Consider the following 24,131-nt stretch of genomic DNA (forward strand, 5'->3'; position numbering starts at 1 on the left):
GTACATACTTGACTAGTTAGTCCTACGTTTCAGAAAGAACCGTAAACTCTATCTATAAAGTTCCAGAAGAAACTCTACACTTTTTATAAGGTGAAATGAGTACATGCTGAATTAGTTAGTCCTAGGTTACAGAAGGAACTGTACACACTATTTATAACTTGAACTGTGTACATACTTGAGTAGTTACTCCTACCTTACAGAAGGAGCTGTAGACTCTACTTATTATGTGAACTGAGTACGTACTTGACTAGCTACTCCTAGGTTACAAGAGGAACTGTACACGCTATTTATAATGTGAACTGAGTACATGTTTGACTAGTTAGTCCTACATTACAGAAGGAACTGTACACGCTATTTACAATGTGAATTGAGTGCATGTTTGACTAGTTAGTCCTACATTACAGAAGGAACCGTACAGTCTATTTACACGTGAGCTGAATGAATGCTTGACTAGTTAGTCCTGCATTACTAAAGGAACTGAATGTGTTTAGCCAACTTATTACCTTTTTCTTGGTTTTCCCCCGCAGTAGTTCTTTCACATGAAACATCTGACATCCATAACATGGTAAACGCTTACATGTCTGAATGTACAGCTTCTTTAACTGTAATTCACTTTCGTAGAGAGGAGAATGAAATAGTCGTCTTTTCTGTTCCTGGTAAACAGAAATATGCATACGTTGACGTTTTGATTTAACATTCTGTAACTGACAGCTAAGTCACTAGCAAAAAACCTAAATAATTAGTAAATTACGATATGAAAAACTCCGAGAACGGGAAAATACAACTCACTACACAGTACAACCGATGTGAAAAGTTTAATTAAAATGTTATATTTCATTTAAACATAACTGTATACGTTGTCAACTACGTTAGAATTATTATGAAAATTACACATAAAAAGTCTGAACACCTATCCTGTGGTCGAATATTGTGTTGTGTTTGTGCTAAAAAAAAAGTCTCTAGCGATGTGACATATTGGACATAATGATGCACAAGTTAAGAGAAAATTAAAAAAATATATATCTTCCACCGAATATTTATCTACTGGTCAAAACTTACTCTTTTTTTTTAGAATATGAAACTAAGATGTGCTAATTAAAATGTGTAACTGTCAATTGGTAAAACATGCTTCTGATATTCTTATAAAGCTACGCAAAGGCTATCTGTGTTGACCGTCCTAATTTTGAATTAATATATTAAAGGAAATACAGCTTGTCAATTGCACTCACCACCAGCCTTTGGCTAATCTAATCAATTAGTGAGACTTGACCTTTAAAGGGCATGTTTGGAGGTATGGGAATTTTAGACCGCGAACCTTAAATTGCGAATCAAGCTCCCTTACCACCAGGCCAAACCAAACACGTGGATGAAAATTAGTTTTGGGGCCTATGAATTTGGTGTGACCAGTCAGGTAGGACTCACGCCTGTGAGTAAGACAACAAAAGTGAACAAAATAACAACACAACATTATTGCTTTATCATGAACCTGGTGGCCTAGCAGACAATCTGAGGGTTCGGAGCACTGGTTTGGCTTAATTTGAAGTTCACAAAGCTACACGAGGGCTATCTGCGCTAGGTGTCCCTAATTTAGCATTGTAAGACTAGAGGGTAAGCAGCTAGTCATCACCAACCATCGCCAACTCTTGGGGTACTTTTTTAACAACGAATGGTGGGATTGACAGTCACATAATAATTCCCCCACTGTTGAAAGGGCGAGCATGTTTGGTGAAAACCTCAGATTACGAATCAAGCGCCCTAACCACTTGACCATGCTGGTCCTTTTCGTAAAGCCATCTGTGATAAAATATTAGCTGTGGAAACTATGAGGCGAATTAAGCCTAATATCTATTGCTACTAACCCATTCTTGAAAAGAAATGGCGTACAATCATCAGCAAAGTGAACATACATCAATATCTAAATACAAAAGAAACTGATCCGTACCTTTATTGATTTTACCATATTTTTTGTGGAGTAATACAGTGGAGGAACACAGTCGTGGAGGTTGATGGCGCTCGTAGTCATTGTTTTATTGCCATTTATACTTAGAAGTTGCCTCAAGATGGAGCTGTTCTTGGGAATCTTAAGGAGAGTAAGACTAGTTTGAGGGTGAAAGACAAGTCGTCCCCTGTTATTATGTTGGTCTCCTTGATCCTCTGACTCCATTCTTGTTACAGCACACATTCGTCTTGTAGACATTTGGGTTAGAGATTTCGGAAAACCATCCTAGATTACAAAATACACCACGAAATGTAATCCTTTCCAAAAAAAAAAAAAAAGAAAATATCCTAGATTACAAAATACACCAAGAAGTGGAATTATTTCCACACAAAAATCCTAAATTACAAAATACACTACGAAAGAAATGTAATCCGTTCCAAAAAAAAATCTATATTACAAAATACATCACGAAATGTAATTCTTTCCAAAAAAAAACAAATCATCCTGGATTACCATATATATACGATATACAAAGTACACTTGTTATTTGAGCTAAATCAAATAATATTATTTGATACATAAAACTTTCTAGACATAAGTCTATGATAGGAAGTCGTAGTATACACGTTTCTTTAAACATAAGAGTAAAGATGTAAGGTAATATATGATGGCAACTGAACACTAGTACCAGCAGAGTAATGCAACCTTGAAGAAGGGGACAAATAACACTGCAGTAAGATATGTCAGTACAGTGAACTTCTACGCTTGAATCAAATGTTAAGTTGAAACAGACCACTCCTCAATTTACATTCCACAACATTATAATAATGAAACATAAACAAACAACATACAACCGTGTCTACACTTTAATAAAACTTTAATTAGTCATTCAGTTCTTACTTTTAATTGTCACAATTACTATCTATAGGTTTTCTAAGAAACTTTAAAAAGTCAAATAAAGGTATATGAGAAATGAAAAGACGATTATTTGATTCCTATCTCCCGTTCTATAATTAATTAAATAGAAAATAATGGTGAAAAAATAATCGACACTGTAATGTCAATTTTAATTTGTTTATATTTGACTCGTGACTGAAGTATTGATGGCTTTCATTGATACGCGTAATTTAAGGGTAGGCTTTGACAGGAGTAGACAGGAACCTAGAAAATAATATATTCAGGTCATGAGACATTACAAGTCACATATGTAAACTAATGAGCTACATGCATAACAGTTCTTTATAGTTCATCACATAATGTTTCAACCACTTACTCCAGAAGTTAAAGCAGTTCATACCTACAACAAAAGTTAATTAAGAACATAAGTAATGCAGAATATTGGTCTGGCTTTTACTTAACACACAAGTATTAGAACCACAGTAAAACCTACAACCAGAATATTGGCCAATCGGTTGAAATACATACCTTACCATCTTCATTCAGTGGTTTCAGTATCTTTGCACTCTCTTCAGACGGCCACGTTTCTTCTATTCGAAGCTGGATTCCTGCCAATACTGCTGCTTCTTCTTTTGAGCATGGCAAGTCGCCATTTAGAACCACTTGTTGAAGCTGAAAAACAAATTCAAACGTAGATGTAAGGTTCTTGTATAATGTTTGTTTTTTATGTTAGAATGCAACGTCTTTTGTTTCTACGCACACACTGGCGTTTTTACATCTAACTATCACATACTGATTACAGAACTCAGTCTGTAATTCAATATTTTCAATGAACCAGTTACTCCCACCAAGAAAACATTGAGTGAACACGGGCCTAAAAGAAGTTTTTGTATATTTTAAGTCGAAACATAATTATCCAAGAAAGCATTGAGTGAACACGGGCCTGAAAGACGTTTTTTTATATATTTTAAGTCGAAACACAATTATCCAAATACACATTTATATCAGGAATACTGATGCGGAGTTAAAATGAAAAACGTTTCGCTCAGTTTATCGGAATATAACCAATGTTACCATAACAAATATTTGTTTGTTTGTGTTTGTTGTTAAACACAAAGATACACAATGGAACTTCAGTGCTCTGCTCAATGCAGGTATCAAAACCCGATTTGAGGGTGCCATGTAGTTAGTACCCTCGACTCGCAATCTGAGAATTGCGGGTTAGAATTCCTGCCCCACGAAACATGCTCGCCCTTTCAGCCTTTGGGGCGTAATAATTTGACGGTCAATACTGTTATTCGTTGGAAAAAGAGTGACCCTGGGGTTGGTTGTGGGTGGAGATGACTAGCTGCCTTCCCTGTAGTATTTTTCACTGCTAAATTAGGGATGGCTAGTGCAGATAGTCCTCGTGTAGCTGTGCGAAAATTACTAACAAACTATATCCACCACCCCACGTGTTTCAGTTACATTACTCGCGTTAATAAGTCATTTTAAAATCTTAGTTATGTAATTCAGGGAGAATATTATGAACAGCGCATTATAAATTCAGAGCTCTAAATACAGTCATAATATAACATTAGTTGTTGGATAATGACTTTTCTTTGGGGCCCAGCATAATCAGGTGATTATAGCGCTCAATTTGTAAGCTGAAGGTCGCAGGTTCGAATTCCGTCACGCCAAACATGCCATGGGGGCGTTATAATATGATGGTCAATCCCACTATTCGTTGATAAAAAGAGTAGCCCAAGAGTTGGCAGTGGGTAGTGATGACTAGCTGCTTTCCTCTAAGTACGTCAGATAGCCCTTATGTAGTTTTGCGCAAAATTCAAACCAAACATTTCTTTTACTCTTATTTTTGATATCTTAAAATTAGTACTGTTTGTGTCCATTGAGACAAACCTCAAGTTGCACAGTGGTGTGTCTGCGGACATATAACGCTAGAAGTGTTTGCTTGTGTGAAACTGAGCACAAAGCTGAGCAATGAGCTACCTGTGTTCTGCTAATTAGAAGTATCGAAACACGATTTCGAGCAGTGTTAGTCTACGGACATACCATTGCGACACTGGGAGGATTATAACGCTAAAACCAAATTTCACTACCAGGGGTGGGCAGAGCGCAGCTAGCCCATAGTATAGCTGAATTTCACACAAACAAGCAAACCAGAGACAAAATCTGTTAGGTAGTTCAGTTCTGATATTAATTACGTTCCTGTTAAAAATAGAGGGTACAAGGAACGTATCAAGATTTAATTGAATAAGCATGGGTGGCTCTATAAGCTACAGTTCGTAACCTGTTGATATTTAGTTAATTCTGCTTAACCCAGCTTCGTGGATCACAGTCCTCACCAGGCCAAAAGATTTTAACTCTAACTCAATATTGCAATCATAACCATTAACAGGCCTGAAGACATTGAGTTAGCTCTGTTTTTAAAATATATTGAATAATTTGCTTACATTCAAGGCTTAGCTTTGTTCGGTGCACTAAACAAGAACGCATAACAGAAGTCAAGCACGTTTGAAATTATGGCAGGAATTAAACCCTGTAGTTTTAGAGCTCGGTCTCTCAGACAGATCCGATTGTAACAGATATTTAAAGAACGGGACTGTAATGCATTAAAGCATCAAATTCTCTTCACCCGGTGGTTAGCGTATCAGGCTGTGTATCAAGGGTCCAGAGTTCGAGACAAGGTTCCTCTGAACATTGTGGTTTATTTGGAATTTTCCGCAAAGCTACACAAGGACTATCTGCGCTAGCTGTCCCTACTTTTTTAGTGTAAGACTAGAGGGAAGACCGTCAACTCTTGGGCTGCTCTTTTTACCAACGAATAGTGGGATTGACCATTACATTATAACGTCCTCACGGTTGAAAGGGGGAGCATGTTTGGTGTGACGGAGATTCGAACCCACGACCCTCAGATTACGAGTCGAGTGCCTCAAGCACCTGACTATGCCGGACCTTTGCTGAACATGCTCGGCAGTTTTTACCATGACTGTGTTATTAAAATGACAGTTAAAACCATTATTCAACTTAAAGACTTGAGCAGAGCGCTTGTGGTGGAGTGTGCTTACGCCCTTGAACTACTTAACCAAGTCCACCAACACGTATAGGTGTCATTCAGGTTGAAAACTCCAATTCAACCTATCCTAGCAAAAATAATTAAATATTTAACTTAAAATACTAAATATTCTTAAAAATACATTTCCAGTTGGTTAATTATATCAAAGTCAACATATTTAAAAACATTACAATTATTGTGATAATTAAGTTCAATAATAACCTGTTATCTATCTACAATACTAATTTATAATCTAGTCTCAACAATTAGTATTATTATAGCAATTATTAGTTTATACTACTACTTATATTTCGGTCTGTAACGTCATTCTCTTCGTTTGGTGTTACTACAACAGCATACTTTTCGATAGCCGAGACACTCAGGCGCTTAAAATTTGTATTACTACGATAATTGTCGTTAGTGTGAAGTTTAATGTTTCTGTTGTTATCTCATTTTAAATACAGTATATTTCATTCCTTAGTATTAAATATTAGTCTAAAGATTCAGCGGACACTTACAAAGCACTTCATTAGTCCTAATATTCATAAACCATTCCATCAATCTTTTTTCTCTTTATATAATACTAAAAACAAGTTTCTTCTTCATACCAAGCGTTGCAAGAACTAGTGATTTACAAATGCAGAGAGCGCAGTTCGAATTCCTTACAAAATTAATCGAAAATTTGGAATCTGAAAAGCATTTTTCTCAGTGAACAAACGGACAAAATCCCAAGGGTTCAGATATAGCCATCCATTAAACAAATAACGGTGCTGCCTAAATCTTTACTATGAATAACGGGATTGACTTTCACTTTTATAACACGCCTTAAACAGTTAAATATGAAGGGTCTATTGATCAGCATGACGTCTTAAAGCCATGATCCTTTGACCCGCATCTCGACACACAAACGACCATGCCACACTTGTCTCCAATAAAGATAAATATCTACGACTTCCTTAAGACATATTCTATACCAAATATTTTGATAATTGTATGTAACACTGTTTCTCTCTTGATCCATGAATTATATAATAGATTTTAGGCTTAAGAGTTGTTAGTGGCCTCTTCGTAGGTTCCTTACTACATGAAGGTTATTTAATTAACATGATACGAGAACATTTCTCTCGAATCCTCGGACGGCAGTTTCAGACCTTTATTGACAAACGCTACATTTCATTGAAGTCCAAGATAATGACAGTAATATAGGAACGTAAAAACTTAAGTAGTGTTATTATCAACGTATCCTTGATAATCTTCAACTTTCCCTCTACATGGGTTACAGTAACTTCGTGTACCTCCATCAGGGGGCTTCTGCTTGTGCCAGATCACCTATATTGTCCGGTCTCAGAGATCGAACATAGCCTATCAATGACCTAAATGTATCCCAGGTTTATTCAAGTTCACTGACTTTACACTAGTTGTTTTATCGCAAAGCCACACAATGGGCTATATGCGCTCTGTCCACAGAGGGAAATCGAACCCCTGATTTTAGTGCTATAAGTCCGTAATATTAACACTGATTTTAATATCTCAGTATTACTGTAACAGGTAATAAACATGAAACAATTAATACTCAATGTGAAAAAAAAATTGTATTTATTATTTTAGTCCGATGGATGAGACCAAAAATATATACATTGTACCAAGTTTATTTCTGTATGTGATAAATAAAACTTGCTGGTTAAGCCCCTCCAATTACGTATGTGTTAACTAAAGGTATAGTGAAACAGCGATACGATACAGGCATCGTGAAGCCCTGATACCTTTGTGTCTATAAATCGTATACGACAAGACACGATTTATGTATCTTCACGAAATTTGGCAAGATTTAAGTAAACATTCTAATTCTTTTGTACAGAAAGAATCAGAATTTCTCATGAAGTATTTTTTCGAAAAATTAATGATTCATTAAAGGAGGATGAATATTGAATCTACTTGCTGTCTTTATTTATTTTATCAAAACCATTACGTGAAAGTAACATTACAAATTAACAGTAGCAAGATAAATACAGATATTAATTTTTATTTTACTTTTCTTGCTAACTGGCATATAGCACAGTGTGAAGTAGTTGAATAAAAATATGTTCGTGGCATAGATAATAAATTACACACGAAACTGTCAAACTTTGTAACAAGACGTCTGTATCCAGATATAACTACTATGGTAAGATATGATTTTAACGATATTTGTGTGTTATAATATCAGTGTTCAAGAAATATTCGTTTAATTTGTTCGTCACACCTAGAGAACCAAAAAGAGAACCAAGTAATGGCATTTTTGGAGATAGCTAGCAGCAAGTAGATCAGCATTCAAGTAACTTGAGATAAGCCATGTGATTACAACACTACTGAAAAGGGCGACTGTCTTAAGTAAACACTACTAAAAACAGTGCACTTCGCGTGGAGGTGGCAGCCAGTTCAAAGTTGGACAGGTTTCTTCCAGAAAGTCACTTGAAAACGTCTATTGAGAAATTCTACAGGCTAACAGAGGGAAGCGGAAAAGCAAAACTAAAAACAAGTCACATGAAAACACCGTGTTTATAAAGAAGAAAACCTAGGATAGGCTGTAAAGAAACAATTAATAAAAGCACTTGTGGCTAACTAAATTATGTATTATTTAAACATACTGATATCAGTCTCATCACATATTTATACAACCAACATACTGATATCAGTCCTATCACTTGTTTAAACAACCAACATATTGATATCAGTCCTATCACATGTTTAAACAACCAACATAACATATTAATATCTGTCCTATCACATATTTGAACAACCGTCATAACATATTAATATCTGTCCTATCACATATTTGAACAACCGTCATAACATATTAATATCTGTCCTATCACATATTTGAACAACCGTCATAACATATTGATATCTGTCCTATCACATATTTGAACAACCGTCATAACATATTAATATCTGTCCTATCACATATTTGAACAACCGTCATAACATATTGATATCTGTCCTATCACATGTTTAAACAACCTTCATAACATATTGATATCTGTCCTATCACATGTTTAAACAACCTTCATAACATATTGATATCTGTCCTAAAACATGTTTAAACAACCTTCATAACATATTGATATCTGTCCTAAAGCATGTTAAAACAACCTTCATAACATATGGATATCTGTCCTATCACATGTTTAAACAACCTTCATAACATATTGATATCTGTCCTATCACATGTTTAAACAACCTTCATAACATATTGATATCTGTCCTATGACATGTTTAAACAACCTTCATAACATATGGATATCTGTCCTATCACATGTTTAAACAACCTTCATAACATATCGATATCTGTCCTATCACATGTTTAAACAACCTTCATAACATATCGATATCTGTCCTATCACATGTTTAAACAACCTTCATAACATATTGATATCTGTCCTATCACATGTTTAAACAACCTTCATAACATATTGATATCTGTCCTATCACATGTTTAAACAACCTTCATAACATATCGATATCTGTCCTATCACATGTTTAAACAACCTTCATAACATATCGATATCTGTCCTATCACATGTTTAAACAACCTTCATAACATATTGATATCTGTCCTATCACATGTTTAAACAACCTTCATAACATATTGATATCTGTCCTATCACATGTTTAAACACTACATTATTAATCTAGTCTTTAAGGATTTTACATACTTAGCAGAGTGTATAATAACACTATTTCAACCACACTCTGCATCCAAGACAACGTCCCACCTCCATGATCACTGACTCTCGCTTTAAAACAAACTAACTTTTGATGTTGCATGTCTATTCATAAATACAGATTTTTGCAAGACTTTTGTGTTACTTTGATAAAGTATAAGATGTATACTTTGTGAAAAATTATAATTATAATATTTTTGTTTGTTTTGAATTTCGCACAAAGCTGCACAAGGGCTATCTGTTCCTAATTTAGCAGTGTAAGACTACAGGGAAGGCAGCTAGTTATTACCACCCACCGCCAACTCTTGAGCTACTCTTTTACCAACGAATAGTGGGATTTATCGTGACATTATAACGCCCCCACAGCTGAAAGGGCGAACATGTTTAGTTCGACGGGGAGTCGAACGCCTTGACCCACCTGGCCATGCCGGGCCATAATCAAATTACGTCGACCACCAAAATTTCTCTAATTTTTATAAATATTAAAGATTTTTTTTTAAACAATGTATCAATTATAGATAATTGTTCTAACTTTTCTTTGCAGAAATTTAATCGTCATATTTTTGTTTTGTGTTTAGACAAAACTGTTTGTTTTTTAGCATGTCTTTATATTTTCCAATCATTTTTTAAAAAACTTTAGTCTCTTGTAGTCGTCTGAAAAATGTGTTTAACAATTGTTTTATTGAAATAAAACCATTTCTTTCTAATTAAACACCAATTTTATGCAACAAAATGCCGAATTTTTTGCAATACTGTGTAATTTCTCATCTTAAAAAATGCAAACTTTAATTATCATATTACCTACCTAATTATATTCTTACTTTGAAATAAACAAACTTGCAAGATGTCTTCCAAAAAAGTAATACTAAATAAATAAAAAGGTAGACTACATATAGAAAATATCTAGATGAGACATTGTCCTTATCCCTGCTTTCACATCGCAACAAGTAACCTTGTCGTAAGTTGAAATACTTACCAATTATCTCAACTGAGGCCCGGCATGGCCAGGTGGGCTAAGACGTTCGACTCCTAATATGAAAGTCGCGGGTTCGAATCCCCGTATACAACACATGCTCGCCCTTTCACCCGTGGGGGTGTTATAATGTGACGGTCAATCTCACTATTTGTTGGTAAAAGAGTAGCCCAAGAATTAGCGGTTGGTGGAACGGCTAGCGCAGATAGCCCTCATGCAGCTTTGCGCGAAATTCAAAACAAACAAACAAACAATTATCTAAAATTACTGTGTGACTTATTAAAACCAACTATTAAATCACATTACTTACACAAGCATTAAAGTATTGCTTTAATTTGTTGAGAAAGTTTCCTTATTTGTTGTTTTACAAGTCAGAACAAAATTACGTTTTAATTCCTTTACTTATTTTTTAACAACAAGATAAATATAGACTAACAGCGAGAGTGAAATTCACTTACAAACTGGAAAGTGTGAAATACGATACTTGGTCGTTCCATGACTGACTCAATGATGAAAGGAAACTGGAAACCTTCCTAAAGCTAAAGAGACGCAGAAGCCCTGAATTGTAGGCACCGCAATATACTTCAAACAAACTGAACGGTCATTTACTAGGATAAAGCTGGATAGCCATAAATATGTAAATAGTTACATTGTAAAGGTCTAGAACTACGCTATTGAATAGGTATGTTGTAAATGCTCAGTAAATAAGGTGAGAGTGAATGATAGAATCAGATCCAATGAGAATAAAGTTTATGAAATACAAACAGGTATTTTGGCTTCCAATACTTTTCTACATGTTTATTGCTAACTGACAAAGTGCAAAGTTATGGACAAGTAGAGTGAATCTTTCCATGGAGCACAAGCAGAGATAGTCTGTTTTATCAGGTATCAAATAAATAGCCAATAAATAAACGTAAGCCTTTCCTACTCCTCAGGTCATCATGTCCACTAAAATCTTCAGTATTGGCCCAATTATCTCTAACCATAAATGTATGTGTTGGATGGCCAGAATAACAGATACACAAGTCACGTTGTGAAAATATCTCGAGCTGAAGACTTAAATAAGAAATAATAACAGATTAAAGCACCTGCGAATTCCTGACTCAGAACTACAGAGACAAACATACATAAAGGACCATTCAACGTGCCCTACTCAACTTTCACAAAATGCACTAACGTAATCCTAAACTTCTTGGTAGTGATATCCTCCTTCCCTACCTTACTTGTTTATGTCAGAAAACCATGATGATATTACTTGCGTAGATTTACTTACTATACGTAATCTGTGATTCAGTGGACCAAACCCACACAGAATACAAACCAAAAACGTTTAAAAATTATGTCATAAGTTAAAGATATTTAACTTTTGAACTAATACAGAACCAGGCTCATTGACTTCAGAAAGAGCATATGCTTTCAAGATAAACGAATTATCCTGTTTTAAAACAATCAAATCAAAACACGATAACACTAATGCGGTAATGAACAACCACATAAAACACAATAACACTACTGTGGTAATGAACAACCACATATGAACTGGCTTCACAAATACATTTATATAAAAACACACAGACCCTACAACACTAGTGACCACTAATATAAAACACACAGACACTATTGGACTAGTAATGAATAATATCAAAACCCACAGACAGTACTCGCTAAATGTCAAATGGTATTAAATTCCTGAACGAAAATAGCATAGTATAACTTGTGGTTCCTCACGCTAATCTGAGAGTACAGGTGTGAAAAGCTCAGAGTGAACGCATACAGAACAACTCAGTTCTACTTTTGTTTTTAATAATTCCGATTTTAGTAAATTTCTTACTTTTAACACTGGTTTTCTGAAAATTTTCACTCTCTCCTGATTTTGTTGACTGTCAACGATGACTTGCCTTTCTTGCATTAGTAAACTGCAAGGTAGGGCCGACAGGTAACATAACGTTTGTAAGAGTAAGAAGTAGGACTGACGTGTTGTATTAGTAGTCATAATGAAATTAGTCCGATATCCTGTTGACGTCATGATGGCAAAGATGAAAAAGTGCAAAATATTTCATCCTTAGAGTAAATAAAGAAGACGACAGTACCAGGGTGATCTAGTACGCTGCATATTTGTGATAATTAGTGTGTCTTAATTTACAAACAAAATTGTATGGAAGAACCATAGAAACTGAGGAGTCCAAGTCCGTGAACCTGTCAGTTTAATTAATAACGTTGTTGTTTACCTCTTCGTCGAGAATAGTAGGTTTAGTGAAATCTATGTTGTAGAACTTCCAGACTGAATCCATTAACGAGCAGTTACTTTTAACTGGAACAAATTACATATAAAGTTTTCAGATAGTCATTTGTCTATAATACTCGAAGGTTACCTATTGAAATTCTCCTTGAACTAACAGACTAGGATGAAGGTATCTGACAGGCAGCATCTAACGCCATCTCTTCGGTTACTTATAGCGAGATTTGAACTCCAAACTTATAACAAGTACATCTACGGCCTCAAGATGCAGTCTGTAATCTTTTATTTTATTGTTTACTAAGAGACAGGAACTTCGGGCCCTCAGGTACGTAGTCCGGTAAGTTAACCACTAGACCACTCTCGGTGAGTTATCGAAACATAGCAGTAGATTAACGAGCAGCGATTTGTAAGCATAATGAAGTGGTTTTGTTTTATAGAAGATTCTACAGATATCAAAATAACATTGGTTTGTCTTCTTCTGACTTGGTGCCAAATCGATTAACAATATATATTTTTTGAACAACGTTAGAAAACCTAAATACTGGAAATTACAAAGAATATATGTTTCTGTTATAAATATATCTAACATTGTATGTTCTTTAGTTAGCAGCATAGGTTTGTTGTTCTTGGGTCGGATATTGGTGTACATCAATGTTATGTATTCTTCCCTGTGTCCAGTGAGATCTTTGTTCTATATAAATGTAGAGCCTTGCATATGTGAATACTCATGACACTAAATGCACACATTACAGCATTACATACATAGATACTCCTGTCTATTTGTTTGTTGTTAAGGGCAAAACTACACAGTGGGCTATCTGTGCTCTGCCCACCACGGGTACCGAAACCCTGATTTTAGCGGTACAAGTCCACATACATACTGCTGAACTACTGGAGAATGATACTCATCTCACTAAATACACACATTAGAACCTTACATAGTGAATACATTTAAGAATAAATACACACGTTAGAACCTTATATACGTGAATGCAGTTAACACTAAATACACACGTTAGAACCTTACATACGTGAACATATTTAACACTAAATACACACGTTATAACCTTACATACATGGATACATTTAACACTAAATACACACGTTAGAATCTCACATACGTGAATACATTTAACACTAAATACACACGTTAGAACCTTACATACGTGAATGCATTTAATACTAAATACACACGTTAGAATCTTAAATACGTGGATACATTTAACACTAAATACACACGTTACAACCGTAATTAAATCTATGGATGTATCTTTAACAAAGTTTTCACGCTATGATTGTTTGTTTGTTTGTTTGGAAATTTCGCACAAAGCTACTCGAGGGCTATCTGTGCTAGCCGTCCCTAATTTAGCAGTGTAAGACTAGAGGGAAGGCAGCTAGTCATCACCACCCACCGCCAACTCTTGGGCTACTCTTTTACCAACGAATAGTGGGATTGACCGTCACATTATACGCCCCCACGGCTGGGAGGGCGAGCATGTTTAGCGCGACGCGGGCGCGAACCCGCGACCCTCGGATTACGAGTCGCACGCCTTACGCGCTAGGCCATGCCGGGCCATATTCACGCTATGAAGCTGAACATTTAGGTTGGTTGTTAAACTTCAAGACAAGTGTCCATAAAAACCAGCTAACACTAAATTCATAGTACCCACGTTACATCACAGATGACTAAACCTCTCACTTTGACGACCTTGATTAACAGTATGCAGCGACCTCTGGAGGACAGAGATTTTTGTTACTTCATCCACCACCCCCTCCGTAGAGTCATTATTTCTTGGAAATATTATATAAAGAATCACGTGACATTGGTTGAATCATTGTAAAATATTATAGAGCCTAAAACCGGAAGTCAAAAAAGAAAATAATGAACTATAGAAAAAACATTTTTGACTCGTGGGCGAAACAGGTTCTAAGCTGGTTTGTCAAATATAAAATTACCAATCAATGTTAAGTTTTATTACGTAATGATAACGCATGCCAAAAAAGAAGAAAAGCACGCGCGAAAGCTAATTAGATTAATAGAACTTTGCTAAGAATTGCATAACAAGTTCGATGATTTTTTTTATCGACAATATAGATGAGTGACAGTGAAATAGCGGAATATTTATTAGTTATACTACTAAAAATATTGACAGAAAATTCTGAAATTCAATAATGGTTTAATAAATAAAATGACACAATCATGAATAAACAAACTTGGTAAAAGTACTGAAATTAAATGTTTCCTTTACGTCCCAGATGAATACTAGAAAGTAATGTTTTATATAAGAATGAATATGACGTCACGAATAATATTCACTACATAATCAATAAAATATACACGCTTTACGTCTGATTGTTTGTTTTGAATTTTGCGCAAAGCTACTCGAGGGCTATCTGCGCTAGCCGTCCCTAATTTAGCAGTGTAAGACTAGAGGGAAGGCAGCTAGTCATCGCCACCCACCGCTAACTCTTGGGCTACTCTTTTATCAACGAATAATGGCGTCACATTATAACGCCTCCACGGCTGAAAGGGCGAGCATGTTTGGTGTGACGGGGATTCGAACCCGCGATCCTCAGATTATGAGTCGAATGCCTTAACCCACCTGCCCATGCCGGGCCGCTTTACGTCATGTTAACACCTAAATATTATTCACCCGTATTTTATCAGTATTTGTACAGATAACCTAAGATATGTATATATAAAATATGTTCTGATAAGAGTTAATTATGCATGTCATAAGACATTAGTATTATGCCTATTATAATTTTAAATATTACATCTTTTCGTCCAGTCCTCTAGACAATTGTGTAATAACATTATTTCAACCATACTAAGTCTGAAAGCAACGTCAACACCGAAACATCATTTGTTGTATCAAACAGATTACGTGATTAGTGTTACGACGAGCGCCATGTTTGTTGTATTCACAGCCGCTCTAACAAGCTCTGGATTGAGCGAAACGCGTCGACGATAATGGATATGGCAAATGTTTGTGGTTGGATTGCTGTTTATTATACCCTTTTTAAATTCTTGTAAACACCTAAGGGACTATAAAAGAAAATTACGGTTGAATATTTAATAGACCTCATTCTAATGTCTTATAATAAATATAATTAATTAGAATTATATTTCATTTGTGTATTTGTTTTTTGTTGTTAAACACGAAGCTACAAAATGGGCTAACTGTGCTATGCTTGCCAAAGCTATCGAAACCCGATTTTTTGGCTTTTACTTTTATATAATTTTTTCAATCGCTGAGGGACTGAATATTACGTCAGCTTGAAAAAGTTGTTCACATCATGCGAATTGTTGATTATCATGAAAAACCTCAGAAGTGAATATTAAATAAGTGTCTTAATGTGAACAAGTCACTGCTAATATGTTTTCTTATAATAAACTTAGTAAGCAGGCTAGTTCTCAGATTAACGACCAACCAAAAACTTGGCTTTTTAAAGTAGGTTCGTCTCGACCAATCGTGACACCCGATATTCACTTGTGAGTTTTTCATCTGATATACAAAGTAGCTGTCCGTCTGTTACACGTTCTTGTGAGGAACTGGAACAGCATTCGATTAAGTTTCGTAGAGAATTTGAAGGTGTTTGTCCAAAACTTGAACAATCCAATAAAGGAGGATGCCACTTCCAAAATAAGTCGTCGTCCAGTCATCATCGGGGGGTCAAATATATATTGACCGCTTCTTCCCTCCTTGACTGTTATTCCAATTGAAGCTTGTAATCTTTATTCTCTAGTCACCCTTTCCTTTTCAGGGTCATGTCCACGAATCTTTTCCTACGACCGATTTATATAAGTAAAGTTCTGAACGGGTGGCTTCTATTTTATATTGGTTTTAGATGTTTTGTTGATTGTGTGGTGTTTGGGTTGAAGAACGTGTATGGTGTGTTGAATGGCAAATATAGGGTGTTGGCTAGCTATATCTATTGAAACCGTCTATACTGTATTGGGAGTTTCTGTACTGTTGTATAAAATTTAAGAATGTATTTTTGGTTGCTCTGAAGACCTATACTGTTGTATGAAATCTAAAAATGTATTTTTAACTGCTTTGAAAAGGAGTTTTGTTTCGGTTTCAACTATTGGATGACTTTCTGTGATTTTATTTTCGTTTTGATATTTGGTTGTGTCAAGATTTGTTTTGTTGACAGAAACGTTTATTGATGTCGTGGTTGTGATCGTGTCGCCCATGTGTTTGTACGGGTGTTTTGTGTGTTAGTGGTGTGGGTAATAAGAGCGATATTGTTTGTTCCTGGGTGGTGTGTATATGTTTCTGTGTGTTTTCAGTTACAGTGTATATTCTAAATTTTATTTTTGATGTCCTTATAATTATAACGTTATTAGCAGTGTAAAAGTTAGCAGCTACACCAACGTGGGTTACTGTAAATATGTCTTACACAGGATTAGTGTTGATCAGGTTTCAAGAAATTCATGTCTTACACGGGATTAGTACTGACCTTGGTTCAAGAAGTTCATGTCTTGCACAGCATTAGTGTCGATCATGGTTCAAGAAGTTCATGTCTTACACGGCATTAGTGTTGATCTGAGTTCAAACTTGCTGTTGATTTTCATGTTAAAATCTGGTATTTTTTATATAAGATAGTAAAATAAAATAGAATGATATAAAAATATGGTGGTATAGCTCGACTACAAATGTTGCCGTATCATGTTGTTTCTACAAACATTTCAGTATAGTGTTTCTAACTATAACCATTACAGTATAGTTTATCTAACTACAAACTTTACGACATAGTGTATCTAACTACAAACATTACAGTATACTGTCTTACTATAAACATTACGGTATAATGTGTCTTATTACAAACATTATTACTGTATAATGTGTCTTATTACAAACATTATTACTGTATAATGATGAAATATACCACAATGTATAGGTTATTCTAATGATGTAATATACCACGATGTATAGGTTATTCTAATGACATAATATACCACGATGCATAGATTATTCTAATGACGTAATATACCACGATGTACAGGTTATTCTAAAGATGTAATATACCACGATGTATAAGTTATTTTACTGATGTAATATACCACGATGTACAGGTTATTCTATTGATGTAATATACCACGATGTACAGGTTATTCTAAAGATGTAATATACCACGATGTATAGGTTATTTTACTGATGTAATATACCACGATGTACAGGTTATTCTATTGATGTAATATACCACGATGTACAGGTTATTCTATTGATGTAATATACCACGATGTACAGGTTATTCTAATGACGTAATATACCACGATGTACAGGTTATTCTAAAGATGTAATATACCACGATGTATAGGTTATTTTACTGATGTAATATACCACGATGTACAGGTTATTCTATTGATGTAATATACCACGATGTACAGGTTATTCTAATGACGTAATATACCATATATTCTTCTATACTTTGTTGGCCAATCACAGTGATAAAAAACACAAAATTTTATTTCACGAACCCTCCCATCAGGTAATTTGGTGTAGTTTCTCCAAGGAACTAAAGCATTCCAAAGAAAAGACACCCACATTTTGTTTTGAAAACGGAAAACCCAGAGAAACTCCTCTTCCAAACGTTTACTGAGGACGAGCGGGCCTGAAAGTTATTAGCGCCAATCAATCAAACTATCTCTAATGACATGGATTCCACTAAATCGCTAACGTCAGAACAAAACACGCACCTCGTAGTAGACTTCTTTCCTTCCACGGAATATATTAATTCCAGTGAAAGTACGTTTTAACCCGCCAGTTTCCCGAACAGTGGGCGTTCACATCGCTGACTGTTATATATACACATGTCAATAACACAATCAGTTAAATTCATATTTTGTCACATTAAAAAAAACGACTTATTTCAACCTGAAGAAACATGTTTTAACTTATTTAAGCAGAAAGTCTACCCTCAAATTGAGGAACAGGTTGTGGACTTTGTTATAACATTTTATCTCACAGGAATATTAACATTTTTAAAAAATACTTGTCAACGGCTACGAGAAAAATTGAGAATTTTATACAAAGACACGGATTTGAAAATATTCAATCCTAACAATATAATATCCTTGTAAATTCGGTTTCCAGACTAAGCCCTAATGTTGGGGCATGAACCAAGTTTTACAGCTGCACAGTTTGTTACGAAATTCATATTATTATAGGACAGGACATAAGGTGAATCCCTCCTCTTTCGTTGTGAAAATAACCACTTTTCGTGAGAATAATACAATACACGATATGGAAAACAGACTTTAATTTTTTACCATTTGTTTAAATAAAACTGGAAACAGGATGAATACACATAAAATGTTGATGGGTTGACAAACAGACAGTAGGAAAGATACACACTATGTGTTTAAATTTGTAAGCGCTGGGTTGACAAACAGTTAGTAACAAAGAGACAAGTTACAAAATACAAAAATACACAACCATAAGTTATTAAACGCTGACAGATAAACAGATAATTGATTATACACTGACAGATAAACAGATATACAGTGTAACAAACGAACAAGTTACAAAATACACATGTACACAATCATAAGTTATTAAACGCTGACAGATAAACAGATAAACAAAGTAAGAAACGAACAAGTTACAAAATACACAAGTTATTAAACGCTGACAAATAAACAGATAATTGATTATACACTGACAGATAAACAGATATACAGTGTAACAAACGAACAAGTTACAAAATACACATGTACACAACCATAAGTTATTAAACGCTGACAGATAAACAGATAAACAAAGTAAGAAACGAACAAGTTACAAAATACACAACAATAAGTTATTAAACGCTGACAGATAAACAGATAATCAGTTGGTAAACAGATAAACAATGTAACAAACGAACAAGTTACAAAATCCACAACAATAATTTATTAAACGTTGACAGATAAACAAGATAGGCTAGGCATGGCCAGGTGGGTTAAGGCGTTCGACGCGTAATCTGAGGATCGCGGGTTCGAACCCCGGTCGCACCAAACATGCTTGCCCTTTTCAGCCGTGAGAGCGTTATAATGTGACGGTCAATCGCACTCTTCGTTGGTAAAAGAGTAGCCCAAGAGTTGGCGGTAGGTAGTGATGACTAGCTGCCTTTCCTCTAGTCTTACGCTGCTAAATAAAAGACGGCTAGCGCAGATAGCCCTCGAGTAGCTTTGCGCAAAATTCAAAACAAACAAACAGATAAACAAATAATTGATTATACACTCTCAGATAAACAGATAATCAGTTGGTAAATAGATAAACAGTGTAACAAACGAACAAGTTACAAAATAAACAATAAACGCTGACACATAAACAGGTAATCAGTTGGTAAACAGTGTAGCAAACGGACAAGTTTCAAAATACACAACCATGCGTTATTAAACACGGACAGATAAACAGATAATCAGTTGGTAAATAGATAAACAGTGTAACAAACGAACAAGTTACAAAATAAACAACATTGTTATTAAATGCTGACTGATAAACAAATAATTGAGTATACACTCTCAGATAAACAGTGTAACAAACGAACAAGTTATAAAATAAACAATCATAAGTTACTAAACGCTGACACATAAACAGGTAATCAGTTGGTAAACAGTGTAGCAAACGGACAAGTTTCAAAATACATAACCATGCGTTATTAAACACGGACAGATAAACAAATAATCAGTGTAACAACGAACAAGTTACAAAATACACAATCATACGAGATTCGGTATTTTCATACAAAAACTATACAAAGAAACAATACGATAGAGCTTCTAGCTCCAATGGTAAGATAAGGTTAATCTCGGCTAGGTAATAAAGAAATATATTTATCACTATCATTAGCGAGAAAAAAAAGCATTATTTCAATGCGTGTGTCTCACCATGCAGTCTTCCGGTTCTGTTTACAAAGAGAACATCCAAATAAACTGATGTCGTACGGCCCAGCTTCAGTATCAAACAAATTCTTTAAATCACACTTTTTTTTTTTTACACTTCAAGACGTTTGTTTAGCTAAATCAATGTATGCCTGTACCTTACTAGAAACACCGTACCTACACGTTTTTCTTATTTCTCAGTTGTCCCGTATTCAGATAGTAACGTCGGAGCGTTCAGCGGGCTGAAACTGAAGTGGACCGATTCACTATGAACGTGAGGTAGGGACGAATATAAACCGTGAGCTGGAAGCAAGGGTATTACCAAGGTTTTCGAAACGAGAAATATAACTGACAGTTCAGGAATTTCTAGCGTCTGTCGGTGGAGTCAGACCACCTAGCCTCAAAATACCAACCAGTTGCGGAGAAAAGAAAGTCATAGTACTAGAAACATGTATAGTAAGTACCATTATAAGACCCCCATTAAAATCAATAACAAGATGTTCTCCTATATTTCTGGGGCAAGTCAAAGCATCAAAATAAATTAATTGAAATACAACAAATTATGAGATCATATAATTCAGAGAAAAACACAAACTATTATTATGAAGCTATTAAGACAAAGTAGAACTGTAAAAAAAACTACAGTTTTAAGAAAACAAAAAGGAGTTTTAAAAAGTTTAGTTTTCTTGCACAACAATCAGATAAAAAAGAGAAATCGTTTCAAGTACGAGAGACAAATATCACAAGAAAATTTTAAAGAACAGCAAAGTTTTAAAAGAAATGAGAAAACTATGTTATTGACCAAGAAAATACCGGATTGTTATCACAACACTGTGGTATCTGTTAGAAAACAGAATCCAGCGTCTCAACATAAATAACATACAATAATTCTGGCATGTCACAATTCCACCATAACTTGTCTTTAACACTTACATAAACTGGCGAAGTGTTATTCGATCGTGACTTCTCCAACCTTAAAATGCCTCTTCTGTAATTTTAATGTAGCGTTCACATCTCGAAGACAAAAGCCATATTTATGTAATGTTTACTTCTTCAAGTTTAAAACGATATTTATGTGAGGTTCTCTTCTTCAAGTTTAAAATGTTTCTTATGTCGAAACAGAAATCATTATTAAAAAAAGAAAAAACTTTTAATAACATTAGTCAATTAGTCAATTCTACCTGAAGCTTTTAATTGATTTTCTGTCATATTTGACAATTTTTAATTTGTATTAAATGTTTTCTCACATGTTCAAGACAAAAGTTGGTTCTGTTTACTAGTTATCTGAATCAAACAAAAGTTGGTACTGTTGACTTGGTATCTGAATCAGACAAAAGGTGGTGGTACTGTTTACTAGCTATCTGAATAAGACAAGAGTTAGTACTGTTTACTAGTTAGATGGATCAGACAAACGTTGGTACTGTTGACTAGCTATCTGAATAAGACAAGAGTTGGTACTGTTGACTAGCTATCTGAATAAGACAAGAGTTGGTACTGTTGACTAGCTATCTGAATAAGACAAGAGTTGATACTGTTTACCAGCTATCTGAATCAGACAAAACTTGGTACTGTTTACTAGGTATCTGAATCAGACAAAACTTGGTACTGTTGACCAGGTATCTGAATCAGACAAAAGTGGGTACCGTTTACTAGGTATATGAATCAGACAAAAGTTGGTACTGTTGACTAGGTATCTGAATCAGACAAAAGGTGGTACTGTTTTCTAGCTATCTGAATAAGACAAGAGTTAGTACTGTTTACTCGTTAGATGGATCAGACAAACGTTGGTACTGTTTACTAGCTATCTGAATAAGACAAGAGTTGGTACTGTTTACTAGTTATCTGAATCAGACAAAAGTTGGTTTACTGTTTACTAACTATGTGAATCAGACAAAACTTGGTACTGTTTACTAGGTATCTGAATCAGACAAAAGGTGGTACTGTTTACTAGCTATCTGAATAAGACAAGAGTTAGTACTGTTTACTAGTTATCTGAATCAGACAAAAGTTAATACTGTTGACCAGATATCTGAATCAGACAAAAGGTGGTACTGTTTACTAGCTATCTGAATAAGACAAGAGTTGGTACTGTTTACTATTTATCTGAATCAGACAAAAGTTGGTACTGTTTACTAACTATCCAAATCAGACAAAAGTTAGTATTTTCGACTAACTATCGGAATCAGATAAAAGTTGGTACTGTTCACTAGGTATGTAAATCTGACAAAAGTTGGTACTGTTTACTAGCTGTCCGAATCACACTGAAGTTGGTATTGTTTATGAGTTATCTGAATAAGATAACAGTTGATAATTTTTACTAACTATCTGAATTAATCAAAAACTGGTACTGTTGACTAGGTATCTGAATCAGACAAAAGTTTGTACTGTTTACTAGCTATCTGAATCAGACAAAAGTTGGTACTGTTGACTAGGTATCTGAATCAGACAAAAGTTGATACTGTTTACTAGCTGTCTGAATCAGACAAAAGTGGGTACTGTTTACTAGCTATCTGAATCAGACAAAAGTTGGTACTGTTGACTAATTACCATCTCTCTATTCTGTCAATTTGTACAAAATTCTAAAATAAATAGTATTGTATTGTTGCCAGAGCGTTTTTTGTTTTATAATAACTATTTGTTAATAAGCACCTGAGACACTTTAGAGATGGAATAAAACTGCTATAGTTGTTTTTAAAAATACAAACAAAGAATTTTTGAAACATTTACTTGAAAATTTATTGGTCATTTAAATTTGGTGTTTTTTGTTGTAAAACTATTATCAAAATATATTCAGTGTTCCTGAAAGATGCACATGTTGACATTAGAAGTTATATTTAACAAATTACTCGCTTTTCTAGACAGTTGAAGCAAGTGAAAGACGGACTTGTCTGCAGATCATTTATTGTTGTTTTCTTTTCAAAACAAGAAATGTTTGAAAGAATTAATTCTAGTTTTACGTCTCGTTTGTTGTTCAATACGTAGGAGACATTAATATTAGACATAAATTTTACTTCAGTCTGTAAAACATGATCGATGAATCCTAAGGAATAGCCTGCTGTTAGTTCTACGTCTCCCAAGGTTCAGGAGGGTGATATACCTGCACGCAAGGGGATTTCTTCAGCGATCATCCATCAACCAATAAATGTCAATTATGAAAGAGCAAACCACAGCACAGCCAGACAAACGAGTGCTTAGGAACTCTGGTGATGATAATAAAGCCTTTAACAGGCAAAGGAGCAAGAAATGTATCGATAAAAACTATTTAGCATTGGAAATAACGACAAAGAGTTGTCGCAAGGTTTGCTGCGGGTACAGCTACCTAACAATATAAACAATGTATGGAAACCTAGTGGTGTCAATAAATTAAAAAAACATTTATTCAAACAAGTACAACAATAAAAACATCAACGTAAGAAAACCTAGTAATATCAATAAATTTAAAACATTT

The 24,131-nt window shown here is 34.8% G+C and overlaps 1 protein-coding gene across 1 annotated transcript in view; it reads right to left on the reverse strand.

Annotated features, from left to right (window-relative positions):
* LOC143257657 (1-phosphatidylinositol 4,5-bisphosphate phosphodiesterase epsilon-1-like) overlaps window positions 1-24,131 on the reverse strand; it is a 92,096-nt gene that overhangs the window by 48,513 nt on the left and 19,452 nt on the right. Inside the window, exons 6-8 of the mRNA XM_076516700.1 lie at window positions 3,365-3,508; window positions 1,943-2,224; window positions 504-653 (exon numbers count right to left, since the gene is read on the reverse strand). Of these exons, the coding sequence (XP_076372815.1) occupies window positions 504-653; window positions 1,943-2,224; window positions 3,365-3,508 (576 nt within the window). The remainder of the gene's footprint in view (window positions 1-503; window positions 654-1,942; window positions 2,225-3,364; window positions 3,509-24,131) is intronic.

Source organism: Tachypleus tridentatus, chromosome 7 (genome assembly GCF_004210375.1).
Source record: "Tachypleus tridentatus isolate NWPU-2018 chromosome 7, ASM421037v1, whole genome shotgun sequence".
Classification (NCBI taxonomy): Eukaryota; Metazoa; Arthropoda; class Merostomata; order Xiphosura; family Limulidae; genus Tachypleus; species Tachypleus tridentatus.